This window comes from Trichoplax adhaerens, genomic scaffold (genome assembly GCF_000150275.1).
Source record: "Trichoplax adhaerens TRIADscaffold_9 genomic scaffold, whole genome shotgun sequence".
NCBI lineage: Eukaryota > Metazoa > Placozoa > Uniplacotomia > Trichoplacea > Trichoplacidae > Trichoplax > Trichoplax adhaerens.
In genome coordinates, this window is record NW_002060951.1 from 275,497 (window position 1) to 302,064 (window position 26,568).

The following is a 26,568-nucleotide window of genomic DNA, read 5'->3' on the forward strand; positions in this document are numbered from 1 at the left end:
AACTAATATCGTAGCAATTAGTGAATATCCTTTTATCGTTAACAAAATTATCATTTCTTTGGCCTACCGAGACGCTTTGTAATTAAGATATCACCCTCGAAATTAATTATTGAGTTGTTAGCATAATAAGCAGAGAAGAGTAATGCCTTAATTTGATTATTAGCCCTGATTGATCAAGGTATCGGTGCGCTACTAATTTTTGGCAAGGAAAATTGCTATTGCAGCAGTCAGTCAATGTTTTTCTGTTATGACAATATCTAAATTACGTTTTTTCTATTTTTAAGTCTGAAGCAGTATAATATTGAATTAATTGCATACTCTGTTATAATACCTAAATGAAAGATATGTAAGGGTATCATTACTGAATCATAATTAAAGTTCTATTAATTTTCATTTATGAGCTTTTCTGCCAGTATCAAGTCAATTCTCGCGTATATTGTCATTGCTATACTACTAAAATGCTTTAAAGCTACTTCATAAATTCGCTTATTTATACTTTTATTTTGCTTCCTTATGATTTGATTGTTTTCATTTTATTAAGTAACTCACGAGTATAATATGTTAGATTAAGCTGTGATTGTTGGCCTGAGAATAATTATATGAGAGTGAAGAATTATTAGATTATAGATAGGTTTGTAATGCACTTATGCGTGAAGTTTTGATTATGATGCATTGCTAGCTATTACCGACTAGACTATGAATACTTGTTGGTATAATATTGTTCATAATTTATACGTACATAAGGATGTATCATATGATCATATATTACACGTATATATATATGTATTTATCAGATGGATGCTTTTATTTCCATGTGCAATAGATTATCCTTTAATTTCTATTATCGATTTGTTGTGTTATATCACTCGTGTATTATTAGGGTATTTATCGATTTCTAGCCCATCGATGACGTAAAGTATTAAGAAATCAAGATTGATTTCAAAGTATCGTTCTTCGTTATGCCGTTATTAACATCTTGACTGTAGGATAACAATTGCTGTGGGATGCTGCTATTTCTGTATATATTAACTGTGATTTTAGCAGTTTATTATTTTCTGTTTCGATATGGGATGTTCTTAGTTGGAAGAACTAATTTATTACGTGTTTGCGGTAACTGATTCCTTGACTGAGGTATTTGTGCTGTAAAAATGGACTGCTTTATTAGAATGTATCAGATACGAGATCCATTTAACTGTAGGCGGTGCTCATTAATATGTATCACCTTATTTTAATGGCAAGAAATAATAAAAAAATTATCATTACCATCATGCTACGAAATATGGTCATAATACTGTTTTATCGATTCACCTTGATTATAGAATGATTTACGAAAAGACATGATTTTGTCATTTTTAATTTCATTAGTACAGTACTGTAGTACGACTCGTAACTAATTTTATCCCGTAATCAATAAGTTGTTAGTGTCATTGGAAGGGCATGGATGTGCAATTGTGCATGCATGCATGCAAGACAAGTGATCCTTTGTAGCAAAGACGGGAAAATGATCCGAGGCTTGTGAAGTTTCGATTGGAGAGTTAATTTGGGTCATAATCTGTTACGAGTGTATCCCGATTGCCATGGACTTGCATTCAACCTTCATGGTTGCATTTCAATCATTCTTAGTCCATACCAACGTGATTAACTTCGATGGCAAGATGGCGTCGAAAATTTAAAGTTGCAATTTGTTACAACTCCTGCTCAAAATTGATATGTACAGGCAGGAGGATGTCTGCAGAACATGAATATGATGATAAAATAAACGTATAATACCATGCAATAGTAAAAAAACTTGTTTTAATAGTGTATATATACAGTGATAACTGTAAGGTAAACACTAAACACTTCAGCTGCTATAATGGTCTACCAACTTGACTTAAATGATTTCTTTATACTACACAGTACTGCAATGAGAAAATACTAAAATAATATCCAAGGTGGAATTTTAACTCCATACAGTATTCAAGTTATTCAATATCTCAATTGCAGATCCAAGAGGAGAGACTTTTGCAGTATAAACTAAAATTTATTTACAGTAAGTCATCATGGATTAGTGAACCAACTCAAGTTCTTCTTCCTCTAGTAATCCTCTACAGGTTTTGTCGAATCATGCACTGTCATGGCTACAATGCAGTTCTGGCCTAGCGGCCGCGGAACGGTACGGTACACTATCGGCCGCGGACCGGTACGGTTCGTAACAGTGTACAGTACAGTACAGTACCCTGCTCCAGGACTACAGTGTACTCTACAGTCTGTACTGTAGAAAGCATTGGATACACTACAGTACTGTACTGTACAGTGTACAGTGTACAGTACACTGACTACGACTGTAGCAGTTTTACTCATTCGTCATCACAATCGAAATTGATTGATTGATTCTTTGAAATGCCATAGGTAGAATTTGCCCAAGCGAACTTGGAGCTGTGTGGAATCCATTTCCTTTTGCAATCTCCATCCTTCTAAACGATTCAATATCAACAGCACTGGATAGTGGCAAGTCTATTTTTGTATAAATAGGATAGTGTAGATTTTATTACTTGGATCAAGAGGAGAATTTTGTTTTCCGGTGACTAGCTTTTGGACATCGTGGATAGAAAATTGTAGACTAGCGGTTAAAGTAAGACAAAATTTTCAATCAATGACTCTTACCACGATATTACTATTGGTGATTTCAATCGATGGAAGACACAACGGAACAGAGTGTTCTTCTATCGTGTTATAGGCTTGAATGTAGACTGGTGATAGAATAATCAATTAACGCTCACTTTTATTTATCCATAGGTATGTCGGCGCGATTCGGCTTTCATGGAGATCATCGACCCCAACGAATGGTTACACTTGGAGGTGTTAATAAGACTGTACGTAGAACATAAAGTGAAGTAAAACTATTATTCAACTTTGCAATATCTTTTCTATGCAGACGTTGACTTTGAGTTCATCCTAATCTCTGCATTTCTTTCGTGGAGTTTTTACTGAAGAGGGACGAAAATCGGTCTATTTGAATACCTTGTATAGTTTATGATCGATGTGTTCTTACAAAGCAATCAGTGCTTTGTAGAAAATAGCGATCGTAAGCTAAACTAAATACAGTACAAAGATATGTAATTATCATGAGACCGATGCCAATACTGTCCTGCTATCATGGAGCTGCTATTCGCACTACTGTAATGGCTGCTACATCAAGCTCTATTCTATCACATACACTTCATTTTAAAACTGATTCTGACACCAAACTAATCAACCAATCTGTTGGACTTATTAAAATACTGATAAATATGGCTCATCCAATACAAAAGGCTGCAGCAGAATCGAGACAAAATCGGCCTACATTCAATACGATGCTGATTGCAATCAGACAAATCTCAATGTCTAATTACTGTAAATGCTATCTAAATTACCTAACTGTTATTCGTACTACTGATTGCTCGATCACATTTTATTCTGTCTCGTGGAGTTCATCTTAAACTAATTCTTACGCTGAACTAGCCGACCAATCTACCATATTCATGCATGCAATATTGACAAATGTGGCCAATCCGAAAATGGAAAAGGATAGTACAGTAGCATGTGGAAATATACAGTAATCTTGATTTTACTTATAGCATGTCATAATTATTCTTATTTTTGATTTTGACAGTTACTGTATTAATTGCAATGATTACTTATGCATCCTAGTACAGTATAGTACTACTTCTACCTGAGTATTCTACCTCTTATCTTGATTGGTACTGTATTTTTAGTTGAAGTACCAGCTATAGCTTGTAATATGAATTGATAGGATATGTTGATTGATTGTTAGCCAATAGATCGTCCATGTCGTTAAGCTAGACCTTGCGCAAGCTAATCTACAGTTTAAAAGTCACCACCAATGTACCGCAACGTTTATGTCTGCAATCGTTCATCGTAGCTATAAATCAAGTAATTAATGATACGCGTACGCGTATATAGTCTTGTAGCTCAGACTTTTCAGTCACCAAAAGAATTTCTACTTTTAATGTGATATTCAACATCATTAAAGGTGTCAGTTATTGTTCCTGCATAACTATTTAAAACCTGCTAATCGTTCTGAATTGGATTCAATTTAAAGAGTTAGGCTTGGTGTCTTTGCTATCAGATATTAATTATACTTTATCCTAATAACAGGTAGAAAGGAATTCGTTTCTTAACCGAACCCAGCAAGAAAGACGGAAGCGACTGGTATAATATTAATCTATTTGGTCTCTTCTTAATTATTTAATATAAACTACAGCAATCCCACTATGATATTAATAATTAACAGATTACATATTAAAAATTGTTGGAGATGTTTTAATAATTGTTTAGAACCAGTATGCTTTATTCTAAATTACCAGGAACAACGTATGCGTAATGACCAGGCCAAAAAAATTCAGGCAACCTTTCGCGGTTATGTTGAAAAATTGCGACAGGTTTATAGATTTATTGCCAACTTATCTCGATACAAAATGTTGCCGACTATATTGTAGCTAAGCTTATTTGGAAATATTTTACCACTTTTGATCAAGTCTTGCATTCTAAATTTTCACAGCGTACTAAGTATAGGAAAATTTTCGATCAATATTTTGCGACTGAAAAATCGATTGACATGCTAAGTTCTAAAGATTTATTTACTTGTACACGATGGCTCTTATTTTATTACGATGCTAAGCAAGATGGTAATAGATTGGTAAGATAACATAGTTAAAAATGATAGCAGTTTAAAATATTGTACTATGCAATGCAGAATGTACGTTTTGTAACTGACGCTACTAAGGTATTAAGGTGTCTTTTTATCCTTTGCAGCTTTCATTATGCAAATGCTACGTAAAACATAGATTGGAAATTTCCTCTATCCATCACATAAGAAAATTGATTTCTTTTTGCTGCATGTAATGATAATATCATTGATTTCAAACCTTTTATCATTGCATAGCACTTCTTTCGATACGTTGCTCGACGTTAATTCTAAAAACAAATTTTTTGTTCTTGGATTAGTTATATCAGCGACAATATTAATTCCAATGAAGGGATCACAATACCGTTACGAATGATAGAAATTTATACAAAAGCAAATACTTATGATAAATTTCAAGATATTACTCCAGTAGACTGCGTAAATATAGTCAACTCGTATGTAACTCAAAGAGGTGATTATTATAATGGGTTTAAGTATGTTTTTATATAAATAAATTCGTTCGTGCTTTAATGAATACTTACGAAATAATATTATAGGATTTTTCAAAGCTATGAGAGATTTATTTATACATCGAGTACCTGCAAGCATTGACGAAAGCCCCAATCCGCCTACTCCAATGGCACAATCCCTCCTCAAATTATTACTTAATGTCATCATTGGAACGTCCGATACATCAGCAGTTTTGTTACAGTTTTCTAAAATATTTCTATCTGGAACATTCTCACCTCAGATTACGCACTTCTTAGTACCTGCAATATGTGAAGTAGATAGTAGTTTCCCTTTATACCCTCTAATTGTATCGTTGGTAAAGAATGACCATCTAAAACAATCGAATCGACGGTTCACTTTAACCCCGCAGATTAATATCAGCGGTATAGAATTAGTAATGGAGCCTACGCCTACACTAGTGTATAATCTATTACAAATTGGAAAATCTAGAAAGGGTAATTATGAATAGTAATTAATGAATCAAAAGATTTGTAAAGGTTGTTCAACTATTGATACGGCTCATACTGTAATGTTATAATGATTTATGATTTTAGTCAAAACAATGCCATTGGATGTTAAGTTGCGATACTTGCAGGCAATCTATCTTAGTTTCCCTTGTTTACGCAAAGAATTAGGTTAGTATCCGTTTAATACTAAGATAAGTAAGCAATGCTATTCTTTATTGTAGTTTATTCTATTGTAGATATACTTTGTGTACATATATCCATATTGATGATTTATTAACTTAAAGTACTAATTGATTTAACATGTAAAGTTACTACTGAAGACGCTGAAAGTGATGATGATGATGAAATATTTGATGTAAGAAATTCGCTGCTCAGCCTTTACGATCCGTTCAGTTGTTAACTCTTTTTTAATTTTAAATCTGCTCTTTTAGAATTCGTCTGAAAATTTACAATTCATGAGACAGCTCTGCTTAGCCAAACTGGATGATAACTTACATGTAGAGCTACTTGTAGATATGGAAGCTATTAATAATAAGTAAGACAGCGACAATGGAATTACTAAATAATTTTTACTTAATGTGTGATATATTAATTTAACACTCGAACTTAAAATTCTCTATGAAACAAAAATGATTTTTAATAGGGATTTTAGAGTCAGAAGTCAGTTTGTACTATATGTATGTCTAATTTGCCATGCGGTCATTGCAAAATTGAAAGTTCCTTACTATAAATTAAGGTAAAACTATCGATATTTTTGCTGTTTCCTTGCTCAGCCTATGACATGTAATTAATGTTGCAAATCTTTTTGCTAAATTGATGTAGCTTGTTGTCAAAACTATCTTTGCATAAGGAATTTTTACATTCTTTATGGAGAATAATATGTTCATTAACTGCGACAGCTTCCTTAAGGCATGTTTACTATTTAGTATTGAATCTATTCTGGAATTACCTTTGCTGCAATTGTGTGATATTTCTTTCATTTGTCCGTAACTTGAATTATGATAACTACTATCTACTTTAATGAATTTAAAACAATTGACTTTTTGGTAGCTCGCAATCGAAATCAGTCTTGCAATTATTAAGTGGTTCATCCCAATTGGTTCACGAAGCTGAAATAATGAATGTACTAATACCCTTATTACACACCTTTTGCTGTTGCCTGTACTTGTCATTTTGTTCTTTACATGATACAAGCTTTCAACAAGGTAAAAATTTTTCTGGGTGTAGTTAATTAGAGCTACCGATTGGTATATCCTGTTAAATGCTTATAAGTGAATAATTGACCCATTAAAATCTTCAGTTGTTGTTTCGTATGTTACGTAATTTTATAAAAATCTTACCTTAAGATCTTATTGGAATATTTTTAGATAGCGTCGATTTACCATTTGATTTAAATCAGATACGGGATCTATCGGCTAGGTTAAGAGATGCAGCTGTTGGTATAATTGGAGTCTGTCATTCTCGGCGAAGTAACCATCATTCTTCTTCAATGATTGCATTTAACAAAAGGCCTACGATAGAAGATAACAAAGCAAAACTAACACAACAATGGAGTTTTTACGAATGGCTAACTGTTTGCAGAAGTGTTACAAAACTGGTTAAACACCTATATGATCGAGATTCACGCCTATCATTTTGCCAGCCGAACCATTGGTTGTCGCCATTAGCTAATATTCAGATTGACAACGTAAGATTATCTACTGAAATTTTTCACTTTGTACAGTTCACAACTTAAAAGGGTTAACCATTTATTTTTGGAAAACATAGCTGGACTTAGAGTACTTTTTTAAAGATGAAGGTATAGCCTATGTTTCATGCGTTATTATTAACTTAGTACCTGATTGAAACTGCAATAAACACGTATGTATAAACTCACTTTTCTAATTAGAAATGAGAGGGCGTCCAACTCAAGAAGTAGCGCTGGTACAAGAGCTGCCATTTGTCGTTTCCTTCCAAGATAGGATAAAGGTCAGCACATTATCTGTTTTATAATGGCGAATCATGTAATCTTTTAATATCATGCAATCATTGCTCCAAATCATTAAGTTCGATATATTCTAACCTCTCTGTTATAGATCTTACACTACCTTGATCGCTTAGATGCAGATGCTAACTCGACTGGTTTAGAACAATTTATGATGGGCTCTCTAAGTGCTGTAGTAAAGCGTGGTAGAATGTATGAAGATGCATTTAATGCGCTAACGAAGGAGAAAGGTTAGTAATCATCTACTATTATAGCGTAGCCACTTTTGCATTTCAGTGTTACTTATGTAATTTTAATTTTATTACTCATATGCGTATGTTGATAGCGCCAAATTTGAAGAAAAAGATTCGTGTTACAATTTTAAATGAACAAGGATTAGAAGAAGCGGGCATAGATGGTGGCGGGTTGTTTAGGTATTATTTTTGTTACGTTTTATCTGCTGTCAACTTTGTATTTATATTTATGTACTACGATTTAATCGCTTTTTGCTGCAGGGAATTTCTGACCGAGGTCTTAAAGGAAGGATTTAATCCAAACTATGGTCTTTTTAAGCTCACGCAAGATGGTTGTTTATATCCAAATTCAAATGTAAAGCTTCTTTTATCCGTTAATTAATTATAAATTAATTTTACAAACGCGAATTTAAGCGTACACCGGTATTGGTAGTGTTGTAGCAACGATATATCATGATTATAATTATTGATACTCTTTACAGGTACCGGTTATAATTTCAAACTTTCGCGATCATTACTACTTCTTAGGTAGAATTCTTGGTAAAGTAAGTTAAACTTTGCAAATATCAATTTTGTAGGATTTAATGTAATGAGATTACATTCTTAACTTTTATGTTCGCTTATGAAGGCAATATTTGAAAAGCATCTTGTTGAGTTACCGTTAGCTGGATTCTTCTTAAGTAAAATCCTAAGTGATAATAGTGAAGTCGGTATCCATCATTTGGCTTCGCTAGATCCTGTGATGTACAAGTGTGTATAGCTTCTGGAACATTGTTGATGATATATTTTGTGTATTTAGTTTATTTTTGAAACTAAGAAATTTGTTTAATATGTTTTTATTAATTACATCACTATCACATACAGAAATTTGTTGTCATTAAAGAGCTATCAAGGGGATATAGCAGACCTGGAACTCAACTTTACAGTCGTTAATGAAAATCTTGGCGAAGCGGAGGTATGATAAATAATAATATAATAATGATTTCAAGAAACAATTTATTAAGTAAATTTTATATCTTTTGCTTATTACGTTGCTATACAAGAATGGCAGTATGAGAAATGATTACATTACTTTTAAATTATTAATATAGGTCGTTGATTTAAAACCTGGTGGCCAAAATATTGCCGTTACACCAGAAAATCTAATTGAGTACATTCATAAACTAGCAGATTATAAATTGAATAAGGAGGTAAATACTTGTAAGGTATCATACATACATAATACCATATATTCGTTGTATTTAGTCTTTTCTAAACGCTTTATATTGTGTGATTTTTAAGGTGTTGGTGTTGCATAAGAACAGTTTAAATTTATTTTATTTAAATGCGATAGATACGTCGACAGTACTTAGCTTTTAGAGAAGGACTTGCTGATGTAATCAATATTGAATGGTTAAGACTCTTCAATCAGCACGAACTTCAGGCATGATTTTATTCTCTCTTTAAAGCGCGATGTGTAATTAATAAATCTAATGCGATATTATAATACATACAGGTCCTAATATCTGGCGCCGAAGTGCCGATAGATCTACAAGATTTAAGAGCTAATACAAACTATTCAGGTACCTAGCTAATTGTCTTCTTCGAAATAACTGATGCTTTGCTATTACTTCACAATTATACGCTTATATGTAACTTCCTACTATGACTTGATGACTTGAATTGTTAATTATGAAATTATATACTGCAGGTGGCTATAGCGATAATGACGAATATATTAATATGTTCTGGGATGTAGCCGAGGATTTTACAGACAAACAACGCAGAAAGTTATTAAAGTTTGTTACTAGCTGTTCAAGGCCTCCACTGCTAGGCTTTAAGGTACTCTTTATTAATTTAAGCGGCATCGAAAAGAGTCCTCAGTCGTACCATAAATTAAAAAATCATTTTCGTTCTGTTTCCGTTATTCTGATCAATCAACGTGTTAATTACTTCTATTTGAAACATGTTTTATTTAGGAGTTGTTTCCGGCATTCTGCATTCACGGATCAGGCGAGAGCAATGATGAAACGCGACTACCTTCGGCTAGCACCTGTATGAACTTGTTGAAATTACCAAGATTTCGCAGTCGGGATATTTTAAAAGAAAAGCTGACTTATGCTATAGAATCTAATTCTGGATTCGAATTAAGTTAACTTTACTTATATCGGATAAATGAATGAAATAGCAGTTTATATTGCATCACAATAAAATTATACTATCTAGGATGTTAACATGATCAATTTCTTGGTTGTAACTTATTGCCTTATTTTTAGCATCATAGTTTGAATTCAGATTCAGACGCGATTTAAAGTAATCTTTGATAATCATTTAAGTATGACATTTACATTGGAAATGTTGATTTATTGTAAAAAACAAATCGGTACCCAATTTTGTAAGACATTTTAAGCTCCTAACGTAATAAATCGCCATGAAGCAAATTTTACTCTATCACGATGTCGCTTGACTTCATTTCTAGTACAGACGATTGTGTTGTATGCATTTTAATTTATGTAAAACTATTATCTAAAATTAATCCAGCAATATACCAGATACTAGATTGAGGTAAACTTCGAGTTAATCACTCGTAGTCATCACTCGGTGATGATACCTTTTGTTATACATTATCCAAAGGCATTATTTTTACAATTTTAACATTTTCGGAGTCAAGTCTATTCTATTAAAATAGATAGTAACATAAATTACTTCCCTATCATTTTAATGGGCGTAATCATGCTACTTAATTCTACTGTATTTTGAGCGATATTTTCTATCGTAATGTCAAATGTAAAGTATACATTAAACACCGGCATGAGGTAAAATATTTACTCGTTAATAAATGACAATCAGTATTCAATACTTCTGTTATTTAATTAGTAGTATCGATAAGTACCGTAGCTGTTTAAATTTAGATCATGCTTAGCATACGTATGGCCGAAGTTGTTTGTAAACAGTTTAACTAGAGATTTAGATAAAAATACTACTATGAAGTCCCAGCATTAATTAACAACTAATAGCAGCATCGATAAACTGCAAGCTGTGAACACAAAGAGTGAGCTCAAGATTATTAGTAGTTTTACACGAAATTTCTCATAGTTGCCAATGATTCTTACTAGTACCAGGTTAACCCGCCTTTTTATAGTAGAAAAATACTCCTACTTCCCCGGTAGCTTAGCTTGCTTGTAATCTTAATTATATGCATGCAAAGCAAAAACACATAGTATAGCAAGTCGCAAGAATGACAAATTGTAACAATCACTTTCTGTCTATAATTTTCGTTTATTGTTATTACAATTAAACAATTAACTATAAATATATAGATATAGATATATACATATGAATGTATCTCCAGATATTAGGGAAATGGTTTAAACCGCCTATAACGTAATTACATGTATATCTAATTCAGGTAATAACGCTTATTAGTACAGTAGAAGGTAGATTAGGTAAATAAATTGCCCATTGGCTGAGGATTCTGTAGATAAGACATTACCACAGATGAAACAGATAACCTAGTGAGAAGAAAGCACATGGGTCTTCAGTAATGATATAAATGCAATAGAATCTGGAATATCTATGAGCATAGTAAGCTATTCAAGTTAGCAATCACATCGTAGATGTACAGATACGACCAGAATCCTGCGCAACGTTTTTGATGTATTACCACATAGCAGTGTAAAATTAATTTGGTACACTAACGAAATATAATTATGCAGTATGTAGGGGGTAGGCCAGGCTAAGAAAGTACGCTTCGTATTAAGGGTTAGATGTCATATTGATATTGACTACTTGTACCTAGAGTGATTAAACGCTATTCTAGATCGTGTTTAGCATATCAATATTGAAGGTAGAGTGGTAAAGATTAGATTATCATTGATCTATTTACAGGTAGTGTATAAGTGTTTGCATCTAACTCAAACAATATCATATACAATATGATGCAGTGCAGATTATATTATGATTATACACACAGATGGGGGCCATTTCGCAAGCAAAAATTGCTTCATATTAACGGTATAACATTTTTTCGACTATTTTCACTTCACTGACACAAACAATAAAGCGATTTCTAGTATTAAAGAGGTTCGTAACGATAATATCGTTATTAATAAATAGCTTATACTTACAGGAAGCTACTAAACAATTGTTTAGCATCATCTGACGCTCGAGCATTGGCAAAGCTTATGAAAGCACAGTAGATGGAAGCCCAGGCAGCCCATTTCATCTAATTGGTTTATTAAAAGAAGAAAAAATGATACAATTACGGATAATACGAGTATTTTAAATCCAGTTCTACATTACACAGTAAATATCTGCGCAAGTTATCAATCAAATGAATTGAAATGGGTAGAACTACACCGCTATAAAAAGAAGGTATCTAGTATAGCATTGGGTAGAAAATTTGTGTATATTTCGTATCTTTGTCATCACATTACAAGTTTATCACTGCTGTCTTATTGGATAGATCATTCTTTAACTTGGGAATCTGTAGTTTAGCCCCCAAAATAGATCACGTTTGTGTTACAGGTTAGATCGTAAGATTGTGCAAGATTTGATTGGTCACAGGAGAGATGGATGCTAAATGCGGATATTGTAATTTTTGATAAAAGAGCTGATTTCGGTCATACAGTGCGAAGTTGAAATAAGAAATAGGGAGTCTTGCTAAATGATTTTGAAGGCACTTTTATTACTCAAATGATAAGTTACTTTCAATCTGTATGTCTTGTACTATAATTTCTATTTGTGTTATGAATTATTGTTGAACATGGGTACAATTGATTATCTACCACTTGAATAGTACGGTAGACTATAATTATAAGTTATAATCAGTTCGTATCTCCACTATTTGCATTATACTGTACAGTAAGTCGACCGCAAAGCCTATCTGAAACATTTGATAAAAGACAAACTACCCTAGTCTACAAGGTAAAGGAGCATCTTGGAAGAATCTTTCCTTTTATTCTAATTCTATTACATCAAATTTATTACTACCTTGTATTGAACACGGATTGTCTACCTTCTAGTATTGACTGCTTGATATAATTACGTTTTTAATATTGCCAGAATTGTCAATTTTGTACGTTCTATCCGTATACAATAAGATATGAAAAGTTCTTGATTCAATACATGCAGTAGAACGGCACTACAGCCATCTCTGCAAGTATATTGTGTGTAAAGAGCGAATCAATAATTGACTGTACACCAAATTGAGAAAAGTTGTATGTTTCCTGTACTTTCTGAGCTAATTCTACCAATACAAGTATTGTACGAGTATACTGTCGAGCTAGCTGATAAAAGTATAGGCAACATTCGTTCTATGGTACATCAAAGAGAGAGATTCTACTTTAAAATTCAATCATGAAGTGCAATCTATAAATACAAGGATTCATTCTATTTCACAATACACTTGGTTAGTTTTTATTTTGCATGGTAAAATACAGTAGTTATCGAGTAGAGTTGTCAATTGTAGTGGTAATTCTGATGGTAATGTGGTTGTCATGGCATGTGGGGTAGACTGGTGTGGTAAAATCTCATCCATTTCTATCATACCTTTAACATAAGGCCACACATACTAAAAATCATGCCCAATAAGTTCATATAATCAGGTAATGGATCTTCGAAAGGACTCATCGGAACAGCCTTATAACGGTAGACTTTTGCTCCATCCGAAGTTGAAAGATTAGGGTTAGGATTTGCTGCGGCCATGATGGAAGTTCTTCAGCCAGGAGCTTCTTGTCTTTTACCACTACGCGTGCCTTAGACTTGGTAGTACTAGTACAGTATGCCGAAATCCAGTACAATACTTGCAGTGTTCAGGTCTGGTTCAGGCCTGGTCCGGACCAGACCAGAACCAGACCATAAAGATTTGTAGTAGCGTACTGTACAGTATTGTACGTACAGTGTACGGTACAAGGTTTTCTTTTAGTACTGTAGTTCACCGTACTGTACACTGTACGACATCCATGTACGGACTACAATGTACAGTACAGCGTACTGTACATTGTATTGTACTGTACACTGTACGTTTCCAGTCTTGAAGTGTACAGACAGTACAGTACAGTACAGTAAAATGACCAGCAAAATTGTCGGCGCTGAAAATTTGTTATTGAAGATGAATGGTGGATGATCTTGCTCGCACCCTTTCCTTTTCTTTACTTTTAGCTCCATAGATGTACAGTACAGTCTAGTAAAGAAGAAAAATTGCTAATACACTACTGCAAGTAACTGCAACTGCTTGCAGTACTATCAATGGAGACTCCTGGTTATGGAATACTCTCATAGACATGAACACTTGTACAGTACACTGCATAGAAGATTCAATATATTAACTTAACTCAAAGTATAGTATACCTGTACTGTTTTTCCTTGCTGAAAGCGACAAAAACAGACAACCCCTGTTGATTACCAAGTACTGTCCTATTTACAGGTATGCTAGCAAAGAGATGGACGATCACTAAAATTTCACTAGCCGCCTACAGAGATAGAATATTTTCGAGGGAAAATGAACGATATGCCACTATATTTTCGATAATAGTTAACCGCCAGGGACTTGCAAGAGTAGAATTTCTCTTACAAGTCTGTGGTTGTAAACTGCACGGTGGACGTTTCCAGTCATTCCATTTCAATGAAACATAACATAGTCCCTGAAAATACTGTACAGTAGTTTGCCTCTCTATTAATATAATTATTATTATTTTTATTGGCATTCAATAGCCATTGATAGCTATCGCCCTTCTCTTTCTTGGACAGTTTCGGTAGTCCCTTTGCCGTACTACGACTGCGTTACTTTGCAGTATGGTAATCAGGTAATGTAATGTCCAATGGTCTGTACCAGGTACGGCACCAATGTCATATTCTATTTTTATTCATTTGTTGACACCGGCAGATGAGTCGTGGACGTCAAGTGTGCTGTGAGTGAGTGTACAGTGTACAGTCAGTCATCATAGAGAGAGATATTCTTCTTCAATAGGGGATTTTGTAGTATCCTTAATGACTTTAATTTACTGGTAAAAGGTATAACTATCTCCATTTTTTCAATTCAAGTCTTTGAGGATACTGTCGATTTCTCTTGTTCTACTTTATATTGGCTTTAAAATTCACTAGTCCATTTTCAAATGCAAGTCATTTGACTCTCTACTGTACTGTACAGTGTACAGTATATGGTAGCATAAGGGTTCGTTGTACTGTATAGTCTACTATTCCGTATCATGGCCATAACGTCATAACCTGCAGTCCTGTCAATACTGTACAGTGCACAGTGTACAGTACTGCGACGGTCCTCGTACTGTAAAAGATATTCTTCAATAGGGGATTTTGCAGTATCCTTAATTAATGACTTTAATTTACTCGTAAAAGGTATAACTATCTCCATTTTTTCTATTCAAGTCATTGAGGATACTGTCGATTTCTCTTGTTCTACTTTATGTTGGCTTTAACATTCACTAGTCCATTTTCAAATGCAAGTCATTTGACTCTCTACTGTATATGGTAGCATAAGGGTTCGTTGTATAGTCTACTATTCCGTATTATGGCCATAACGTCATAACCTGCAGTCCTGTCAATACCGTACAATGCACAGTGTACAGTACTGCGACGGTCTTCGTACTGTACTCGACGATATCACACCTTCTGTACGCGACTTCTGATAGGAAAACCTAAATGAGGCTCGTCGAACTAGTGTACTGTATAGTAATAAGTTCAAAGTTGCTGGCTATGATATATTTAGTCGTCATTTGGAACTTTCCTCGCTGACAGATCTTCCATTACAGAAACATTTTCAACACCATAAACCAAAGAAATCGAAAGACTCGTCCACTTTCACTGGCGAAAAACACCTGTGAAATGATGTACGTTAGCGCATATTTGTATCAGAATAGTGATAAATAACGCTCTTTTATGCCAATACAGCCTGAAAGATCAGCAATGTTTACAGTCCATGTCAGACGGATCATGACTACCCTTATTGAAATTGTTTTATCCATCTATTTCAGTCTCAGATTCCTCTTCTTTTTTCCTCATCTAGACAACTACGCTTTCCTTCATAATAGTCATGTTTAGAGTAGTTAAGTGCATTAATGGACTCTACTCAGTGCTAGAATTAATCGATATACATTCAAAGGTTACAGTCTATCAAGGCCAGTTGGTAATATAATAAGTAAGTATTCACCTATCAACTACCCCTTTCTTATACCGTACAAAACAAAATGTTCAAATCCCAATATTTTTCTTACAATCCAAATGTAAGCCTTCAAAATTTCAAATTCTTGACATGCTTTTAAAAGACATGCAAGAATTGTAGAGGAGTGTCGCAACTTGTATTTTAACGGTCTATAGAGAGTAGACGAAAATTGACTTCAGTCAAGTAAAGTGGAAGAATTGCCAAAATTTGTAGAAGGTATTACAGTACTGTTAGAACTTGACATCATCGTAGACTTGCGGTACAGTACGTAATAGTAAAACACGATCATCATACTTGGTCTTGAAAATACTCCCAACTATCTACTGTATCTACCTGATTTTAACGACTGAAATTCGACTTACCGTATTGGCCTTCGAAGAGCTCTTTACTATCATTTATCATTAGTCATTATTGTCGTAGCGACAAGAAAAAGTCGGAATAGATATACTGTATACGCGTAGAGCTATTAAAACCATTAATTTATGGAACTAGACACTGTCGACAGCCATGTTGAGTTAAGAAGTCAATCCTCCCTCATACACGCAAAATCTCCATATACATATGCGATTACGCGTACATACGAATATATCGTAAGAAAGTTATACACTGTGCAATGCACATTAGCAGTATCTGAAATGTTTTAATGAAGAAATGACTAGTTGACTTGAATCACTTCTTGGAATTCACTAAAATTGACTGAAACACTAACGTAGGTTATAATTTGTACGTGATAATTGTGGTAGTGGCAACTTGCAAGGATGTTCTGTATTTATTGTTGGAGTCTGTACTAACGTAATCCAATGCATCAGTAATGCTACTTTCAAAACTAAATCCAAGAATCATTCTAGTGCTGATATAAACTGTTTTTTGATAGCACATTGAAAGTATTCACTAAGTTATTTGGCGATACTGTGATGACCTTTTTTCAATACATCCTATCCAGAATGTTTGTATGCTGTTGGCACTTTATCGTGTCTTCTATACTTTCGCTTTGAATGGCTCATGGAAAATTAATTAATTATGTGCGGGTATAGCAAAAGCGATTTCTTTTTTTTCTATCACCTTGCTTGATAAAACAGCATTGAATTGCAAAGTTGAATTTCTCTACACTGAGTTTGTTAGTAAAAGATACAGTAGTATTCATTTTTGACTGATGGAATAGATTCCCTATCTACGACTATGCTTGATATTCTATTATGTTGACAATAAATCGATCCTAATGCTGCTATGATAAATTCATATGCGCTTTTATGAATCCTAGTGGTCTTGATCTCACTTTGTTGTCACTTTCAAGTCTGCAAATAGTTTTTAGCGGCATTGAAAGACTGCAACGCTCGAGATAATTTCGCTACAGTGTTTAAAATCTTCATGATAAATGCGTACGTATACCTGGCTTTAGCTTGCATTACGTAACAAATTCGGAGAACAAAAACAGCGAGCCAACTCTGTCCTGAAATGATGTGGAGATTGCCACTTCATTTACCTGCTCAAGTCGTTACTTGGTAGCTGCATCAAGTAGGCAATAGTGCCCTTGTTATACTTTACGGCTTATGAGCTGTATTATTTCAAAAACCCTCAATTAATTTCGATATGCTATCCTGCCCATCCTGCACCTTACATACGTACGCTCTTGCATCTCGAGTTGAAATTTTTCTGATCCAATATGTATTTGAGCTACGATTCACATAATTGTCCATTTTATTAGTATTACGGTTATGTGAATTGCTGTAGGTTTTGTCAATTTCTATAATTTTTAAATTTAATTTTTTATTATCGACGACATTGATTTTAATTATACAGTAATTATCGGTAGCGGAAACTAGCCCTCTATCATTAGGTAATACTGCAAATCTTTAATAAATGACAAAATACCATATTCTATAATGTACGTATAGTAGGTATAGAATACGTAATCATCTAATCTATCTTCACAATAAATTCGAATCATCATGATCAATACTGAACGATTGAAAACAACCACTGTACCTGCAGCGCTATTTCATTAATTAATTTTAATCTAAAGTATATTTTCTTTTTCGCATGGATTTAAAGCATTTCAATTAAGTTTCAAAATGACGTATAACTACGATACTGTGGATTTGGATAAGATCCTAAACGATTTAGAAAATGAAGATGATCATCCTCAAGGTAAGCAGCAATCTATATTGTACTGTTGCTTTACCTAAAGCTATCAAATAATTCTTTATCATGCCGTGCTGTTTTGCTGCTTTCAACTAGAATGATCAAATAATTCGTGTTGGTCTTATTCTTTACGTATCATTACTTCATATATATCATGAATTTATAGCACCTCATATTTACTGACCGTGGTGTTTATTCCGTCGTATCAGATAAGCTACCTTACCTTATTATAGGATTTTAAGCTTTTTAATATCTACAATAAGATAGTTTTGATTCATATTACTATTTATCACCTATCGAAATTGTAAATGCAATAGATTTTGATTGTTGACATTGACAATTGTCATTTATATACGCGTATATTAATTATGCACGTAGATTACTGTAGATGCATCGAATGCGAATGACTTTTGCAGCACAGCTTAATGTAGATAATGTCAATATCACATTATATATATACAGTAAGTGCATTATATTTATCGATGTGCAGACCACTCTCTCTCTCTTGAGTCGAATATCCTTGTGTCTTCTGTTATTTTAATGTGTTACAAAGCGGCAGCGGATACACTACTGTATTATTGTACTATATGCGTATATAGAGTATCACGGAATGATACTGCTTCAACAGCGTTAACGAGCATTGCCGTACAGTAGTATAAATTTAACACTCATTCAATCTTATTATAACGTCTATAAATGAAGTAAATTATTGTCTCTTACAACATCTAAATTTGAACGTTAGGACTATCGATGCAGCCGCCATTGTATCATCAAAATAGCACTGTCAATCGTCCCAGTGCTATGACCCCTGACAATTACCGCAAATCAAATAATCTCAATAAGAAGCCTATTCCAGAACCAACGACCCATCGACCATTGAATAGAAGTAATGCAGTTAAGCACCCCATACCTTCTATTAACAGTAGCTCTCACAATCGTAGCATCATGGAAGAAACCACATCCAGCAGTGTCTATCCATCATTGGCTGCATTTGAGTCATCGAATACTGGAGTAATTGAACAAGGCTATCCAAGCAGTGATAGCGCTAACGCTTTGATTAATAGTGATTATAATAAAAATAATAATTTGCAACATAGCAGCAGCTCAGTTAACCGTAACCTATATGGCTTTCTAGCTGGACACAATTCCATTAATAGCGAAGCCAATGGGTACAGCAGCGATCCCGCTGGCGGAAATGTAATCACAACCACAAACAACGTTAGTACTAGCGACGCTGACTATTATCAGAATTTTATTAACCAAAATAGCACCGGTAATGGCCATCCAAACCGTAGTTATAACGATAGCTCAGAGAAAAGGAGTACTAAAGTCCCCGTGCAACCTTCATCTGATAATGAAAGTGATAATGAGTGGGAAACTATGCTGGATAAATATGCATCACCTATACATGTAAATGACAAGACTGGTAATCAAGCGAATTCTGCTACTCCTACATCTACCTCAATTGCTAGCAATACTAATCATGGTAATGCGCAAATGCCTAGTTCTGGCCAAATCAATAATTCTACCAATGAACTCAGTACTGCTTTAGATATTGATAATATTTTGCCGAAGTTCGATATTGCAAGCCTTAAATCTGATTTCAATTCAATACCATCTTCTGGTAGTTCATTACATCCTACTTCAAGTAATGATATTGCCCCAGAAACAAATAGTACTAAATTAAAAACACCGAGTAACCATTATACAGGAAATTTATCGCATCAACCTAAAGTTGATGCGGATTCTAACGAAGCTCCTACAAGTTTTGAGAACTCTCAGTCTACTCAACATGTTTCAATGGTTCCTACTTCTCATGACAACAGGATTGTATCGCCTGAAGGTGACATTACTCAAGGATTGGTATCTTTTTCGAACAATGATAACATTAATATTAATCATGATTTAGAAAATAATGTTGTATGGGATAAATCTGAAAACAATGATGCAGCTCCCTTACATAAAGAGAGAAACGATGAGATATCTACTATAGGAATTGTAAATACCGAGATAAACGCTATCAGCAATGTGAATAACCATGAAAATTTCAGTTTAACTGATACAACATCAGTTGATACGTCAAGCATGTTTCAAGATAAACAAAATCTTAGCAATTTTTCAACGAATAAAACCAATAATCAAGAATCATCAACATCTACCTCATCTGATAAAAATAGAAATAACAATGAAGTAAGTAGCAGTTACAACAATATTTCAACCCAGCTGGAAAGTGTGTCCGGATCTTTCAAGAATTCTCACCAAAGTACATCGGATAAACTCTCAACCGACATTTTATCGCCAGTATCAATCATTGATAACACAAACAATCATGTTAATGATACTAGTAGTGAATTTACTGTAAAAAATGATGTTACAGCTAAGAATAACGCTTTCAGCAACTTGCCAGACTTAAACGGTCGTATCAGTGGAGGAATGAAGTTACCAGAAAAATTCGGTAGCGATCAACCTGTTAAGAATTTCGTAGAATCTGCCAGCAAAAGTGGTGATAATACTATTTCTACTGTTCATGAGTCAATCGAAAAGACTAATTATAATGTGTCAGGTGTGATAGATAACGAAAAAGATAGAATTAGTTCAGAGTCTAGCATCGCTCGCTCTCTCTTGACTGATTTTCAAGATAAGAACTCAAATGACGATAAGGCAGCTAAGATTGATAATGAATTAAACTATGATAACGATACCTTACCACTTGCTTTGACTAATGGTAATGATTCTGCTACCGAAAAGATATCTACAGAAAGTTTTGAGCTCGATAATTTAATTTTAGATCCTTTGTACGAAGTTAAAAAACGTGATACAACGGAGAATTTGGACTCGAATGATCTATCATCTTTGTTAGACATTAACTTCTCTACTGTCACCGTTACTCCGAATTCTGCTAATAGCATAACAAGTATCTCTTGTGCTGAAAACGTATCTCCCACCATTAAGACTGGTGATATTGATATTTCAAATAAAGAGACTATAGCGGATTCTATTTTAGAGCGACAAGTTTTAACCGATCAGGAAAAAGTGAGCGACCACGAGGAGAAATCATTAGAATCTAAATCATGCAACGAATCACTACTTATTGACAGTCATGGTAGTAATCAAGTTGATGCTAGCCATAACCAAGAAAATTCAAACGTATCTGATTTACATTTGGATAAGGATGATCTTTCTTCTGATATCAAATCTGTAGGCATTAAAATAAACCCAGAGTATATTACAACAAATATACCCTACAGCAAGGACGTAATAGAAAATGAAGGGGCTAATAATTTAGATATCACTAGTAGTGAAGAAACTGCAAATGAAAAGTCATCAATTATTAATACAGGAAATACACCTGAAGGGAATATTCTGTCTGATAGCAATATGGACTATCTTTCAAGTGATAATATTCCCGTAATCGACGATCTCTTATCTGGTGTAATGAACGAATTAAATGGTAATGAAGATTATCATCAAGAAATCAACGATAATATTACTAACAGTGGAGGTAGGTTTGTTAGCAGAATTGATTTATCAGATACAGTGGCTTAGAAATTGACTTAAAAATCACTAAATGAAAACAATTCATGCTGTTGCAGGTGATGTAGCTGAAACTGATATAGAAAATCCATCTTCAAATGCAACTACAGTTTCTGTAAATAATTCGATGGAAGTTAACTCTCATCCCAATAATGTTACAGATAACGGCAACTCCTTACAAGAATCTGAAGATAACTTTTTACGTTTGACTGACGATGTAGATTTAATTAGCGGCAGCAATGCGCTATCACAATGCATGGATCTTGTTCTTAATATGGATAATCTGGAGCAGTTTCCCGAGGAACCAGTTTCGGAAGCAGCAGTAAAAGGTGATGTATTGCCGTCTACAAATACTATGAATGATGTCATGCCACATGATGAGTACAATGGAATTAAAAATACGCTTGAAACCTTGACAAATGGTAGAGACAACAGCCAAGTTAATGATAGATTATTAACGACGGCTACGGTAGACGCTTTGATTCCAAGTAATGCGGAGCGTGCACCTGGCCATCTTACTGATAACAACAATGTACCAAGCTCAAGCGGTACATTTAGCGAAGAAAATTTTATGCAGACTTCAATCAATCCACAGATTAACGAAATGAGTTTAGTCGACGTTAGTAATGGATTACATTCTGATATTGCAAGTGATCAAGTCTCCAATCAGAACATACCGACAGAAAATATAGTTGATGATATTAACAATAATGTTGCCGAAGCTGCAGCTTCTAGCAATCATAATGTTGGCCAGTCTGATGGAGGCACATCCAATTTAGCCAGTAGCGGGAGGTCAAATAAAGTTGGTAGAAGAAGCGTCAGGTTTGCTCCTACAGCAGAATATATTGGCATAGAAAATGTAACAGATGATGGTTTGCCAACATCTCAACCTCAGGTTCTTCGTCGTAATATTCCAATTGACCAGAGCTACCGAGTTGGTTTGGCTAGTCAGAGTCCTCCAGATAATGAAATACCTTCAACTGGATCTACACCAACAAATAGAGATGACCTTCCTAGTTATAGCCTTGGAAATCAGGCCGACAATCTAGCTGGCAGTCCTAATAATTTTGTAAGTAATGATGCTACAGGCAACATGCCTCAACCTGACGTAAGTACATCCTCTGCTGATTACGTACCCATTACTCCTGCATTTCCTGGACTCGGATTTGAACGACCAACTTGGGTGTCGGATACGGAGGCCGTTCAGTGTATGCAATGTGGGGTTAAATTCACAGTTTTAAAAAGGCGTCACCATTGCCGCGCATGTGGGCAGGTAAATGGACTTTGCATATCGCAATACGTGTGTAGTCTTAAATTATATCCCTCATATAAAAACTTGATATTTTAGGTCTTATGTGCTGCTTGTTGTAGCATGAAATTTGTGTTGACCTTTCTGAGTAATAAACCCTCTAGAGTTTGCCATATATGTTACCAGTACTTAAATCAACAACAGCAGCATCCCATTCGAGAACCAGCGCCATCTTATGAAGAAGCAATGCGAGCTCCTCAGCCTCTAGATTATCAAACCGAAATAGCTGCGGGTTCTGCCATAGCTTCTACCACTGGCATGATCACACCACCGACGAATTTTCAACCTATATCTGTACAATCTTTAAGTCAACCAAGTACGAATGTTGTTTCTTCTTCTCCAAATACTAATGAAGTGCCTCAGGTTGCTTCCGGTAGTGAAACTAGCGTAGCTGAGGCCGCCAGTAGTCCAGATAACAGCAGGAGAGAAGGTAAAGACTGTAATGAATTGGTCATCGCCTTTATAGATTATCTTGAATTTAACGTTATTAATTTTTATTTCTCTAAGGTCAAGCATTATCTAATAATGGAGAGTCTAATGAAAGTGACAATAGGGGTGATACCGACGAAGGAAGGCAATTAAGTGGTATATTTTATGTTTATGTTGTTAAATTTCTGAAAAGTTAATTGTTACAATGACTGTTGTTAATTATTTATCTACCATGATGTAGAGATTGAAGTTTGTACACGAAAACTACTCTCATTTACCATTAGTGAACGTGTTCGCGTAAAGGTCAAACTAGCAAACTGTAAGTAGCATGTATGAATTTCTCTTTAACTGTGTACCACATCACTGACCTTCCTTCATTCCTACAAATCAAATCTGTTACTTCCATTTAGATGCTGAAAGATTTTGTTGGTGCTTCTGTACGAGTGGATTATCGAACTATGGCCAGCAGGAATTGGTTATTGCTCAGTTAAATTTTGTTTGTAGTAGCATTTTCAAAATTAACTTAACCTTTTCCAATACTAATTCTTGTTCGGTTAGGTAATTGTTTTGGAACGATTAAGTACTGACGATGTTGTTCCTCGTGGCATGTTAAAATTTTTTAAAGTGATATATAGACAGGCCAAGCAAGGTATGCATCTAAATTGGGATTGTATTCGAAAAATTAAGCTGAATACTATTTGCACAAATTAATATTGTAGGCGTACATGTCCGAAATATGGACTACACAACCTTTACTTCCCCTCATCTTGGTCATAGTGATATAAGCGCATGTCTTTTCATTGAACATGCCGGCCAGGTAGCCACAGTGATTTAGATTTAACAATTTTTTCAACTCTGCAAACTGCCTACTCAATTGAAGATGTTTTTATTTAGCCACTCATCAATTTAGTTATTCCCAAATCACCCTACCTATTTGGACTACTTATTCATCGTAATGAACTGGTATGGGCTAGGGCTTTCCCTCTCCGACTTTTAGTAGGTCTCGGGAACTATTACAAAGGTAAAGCTTTGCTTAGTACAGTACCCAAAAGATTAGACCGTTGTTATAGATAGGGATCGAATAACGCACTAATAACGATTTAAATGTTAAAATGATTTCGAAGTTTATAATATAATGTAAACTTGTACGTGGTAGAATATCCTTATCCGATCTGGAGTTATCGAGATCGTCAAGCCCTCTTCTCTGAAATTGGTCATACCATAATGCGATTACTAATCGTAAGAATGATATTGGCTTATTAAAACTCTTTGAAATATATCATGGGTTCGTAAATATTAAATAGTCAGGTGCATATTCATGTTCTATTAGGATTTCGACTCTGGACAGTACACATTGGAGCGCATACCAGGACTTATTGTGCATTTAGAAAAGCGTAAAGTTACAATTACAATGGCCATGGACCAACATGATAAGGTCTCTACTTTGCAAAGTAAATACTAGCACAGAGACAATGTTTCTAAAAATTCTATATCATGTATAATTATAGATATTGAAAGTCTTGAGTAAAAGCGATGAAAGGGTCTTAGCCTTTGGAGCAAACTTCAGTCCATTGGCTGACTCTGTACTGGTATGTACGCAAACGGATGGAGCCTATAAAGCTCAGATTATGTCAAGACCTGGATATGACAGAAATAGTAAGATTCATTGTAACTAATTGCAATTAACTACCGTATCACTCCATTTTTGATAGCTTGAATCTTAATTTAACCTTTTCTTTTAATAATAGCGATTGGAGCCAATTTTATCGTACTGAACTGTTCCTTAAAATCTGATAGCTCTTCGAGGATCAAAACTACAATCGTAGAAGGTTGATGCCTAGTATTAATTTTGTAACTCTATTCTAGTGTAATAGTATTTTAATAACAAATTTAGTAATTTGCAATATATTCAACAAATAACATTAACAAAAAATCTTTACTGTTGCAGATGGTATAATGATGCAATTAAATACGGATGCTAACCGTTGCATAAGAGATGCTATTAGCAATATGACAGATTGTACAGTGGAGGGACATATAGCAACAAATGATGAAGCACCTTTAACAACAGAAGATGATTTGGTTGTTATCAAGTGGACACCGAGTGATTGTACCGCAAATTTAGGGTAAGCGATAGGTGTATTTTCGATTTTATGCGTCGTTTTTCTGAATGATCGTTTATGTAAATTTTGTAGCGTAATAAGTCATGTTGATGGCATGTCGCTGGCTGGGATTAAAAGTCTCGATATTTATGAACCAGTTCTAAATAAAAAGAAATCGAAAACCAAAGCTGCTCTACGCTGGACTAAATTGTTTTATCTGGATAGTGGGAGTGGAGGTCATGCTGAAATTGCTACAACATTTGCTGAGATGTTGGCGCAAGCTATACATTCAGCTCTAGAACCATCAGAGGAATTATTTGTTGCAAAGAGCATCAGAGAATTCGCTGTAAGAGTGACGCTTGATGGTGAAACGGTAATGACAAGTCGATATACTTGAATATCGTGGTTATAAGTTATAATTTAAAAATGGCAATTAAATACTAACGCTATGCCACCTGGTTTATTTTTAACTTTTGATAGCATACGGAATACAAGGCTGGGTACCGAGGACAGCCACTGCCAGAAGAACTTATTGAACAATTTGATGAATGTTTAATTCCGCTGTTACATCAAACCGGCTCTTCTATAACTAGCTGCATTGAGTTACTTTTTCGTGTATATTAATGATGTGTAAGAAATTTTGTATATGCATATGACCTTACTTGGTGGATTCATTATAAGCTATTACGATTTGTTAACCTCGTTATGATTTTAATGATATGGATATACCCATAATAGCATATATGATTAATATTGCTGATTATCACATCACTACAGTGTTTCTTCAAGTTGTTGCCTAGCACAACATTGACTTCGGCCGTCATGATAACCAAGTGCAATATTTACCGTGTCTAAGAAATATCCTAGCGAAATATTTAGAAGAGATCTTCAGCAGGAATGTTATAATTTATTTGATATGTTTGATCCATGCACGGTTGTGCTTAAGATATTATATACGGCATACATATAAAATCACTAACTGATACTAAGCAACATTATTATATTATATGGAAATTAACCGTTGATTAATT

General features: G+C 34.4%; 3 protein-coding genes across 3 annotated transcripts; 2 read left to right on the top strand and 1 right to left on the bottom strand.

Annotated features, from left to right (window-relative positions):
* Positions 1-2,116: 2,116 nt before the first annotated feature.
* TRIADDRAFT_58816 (uncharacterized protein) lies at positions 2,117-9,998 on the top strand (the record flags this gene model as incomplete). Its single annotated transcript, XM_002114833.1, has 24 exons — positions 2,117-2,155; positions 2,779-2,841; positions 4,141-4,194; positions 4,350-4,424; positions 4,544-4,670; positions 5,227-5,634; positions 5,734-5,814; positions 5,931-6,001; positions 6,078-6,181; positions 6,290-6,382; positions 6,697-6,851; positions 7,014-7,333; positions 7,414-7,444; positions 7,535-7,614; positions 7,722-7,860; positions 7,956-8,043; positions 8,125-8,218; positions 8,346-8,408; positions 8,492-8,613; positions 8,728-8,818; positions 8,955-9,053; positions 9,359-9,425; positions 9,554-9,684; positions 9,822-9,998. The coding sequence occupies 24 exons, from the start codon at positions 2,117-2,119 to the stop codon at positions 9,996-9,998; spliced, it is 2,772 nt and encodes a 923-aa protein (XP_002114869.1).
* Positions 9,999-11,284: 1,286 nt separating this feature from the next.
* TRIADDRAFT_28495 (uncharacterized protein) lies at positions 11,285-13,473 on the bottom strand (the record flags this gene model as incomplete). The annotated part of the gene is made up of 3 exons (XM_002115022.1): positions 11,285-11,354; positions 11,970-12,067; positions 13,393-13,473. 3 exons carry the CDS (start codon positions 13,471-13,473, stop codon positions 11,285-11,287), a joined length of 249 nt encoding a protein of 82 aa, XP_002115058.1.
* Positions 13,474-18,093: 4,620 nt separating this feature from the next.
* Positions 18,094-26,161, top strand: TRIADDRAFT_64135 (uncharacterized protein; the record flags this gene model as incomplete). Its single annotated transcript, XM_002114834.1, has 17 exons — positions 18,094-18,169; positions 18,906-21,665; positions 21,757-22,970; positions 23,046-23,436; positions 23,514-23,591; positions 23,677-23,754; positions 23,846-23,910; positions 23,994-24,084; positions 24,155-24,252; positions 24,330-24,456; positions 24,592-24,674; positions 24,766-24,870; positions 24,944-25,091; positions 25,184-25,264; positions 25,384-25,561; positions 25,631-25,910; positions 26,018-26,161. The coding sequence occupies 17 exons, from the start codon at positions 18,094-18,096 to the stop codon at positions 26,159-26,161; spliced, it is 5,997 nt and encodes a 1,998-aa protein (XP_002114870.1).
* Between the last annotated feature and the right edge of the window lie 407 nt (positions 26,162-26,568).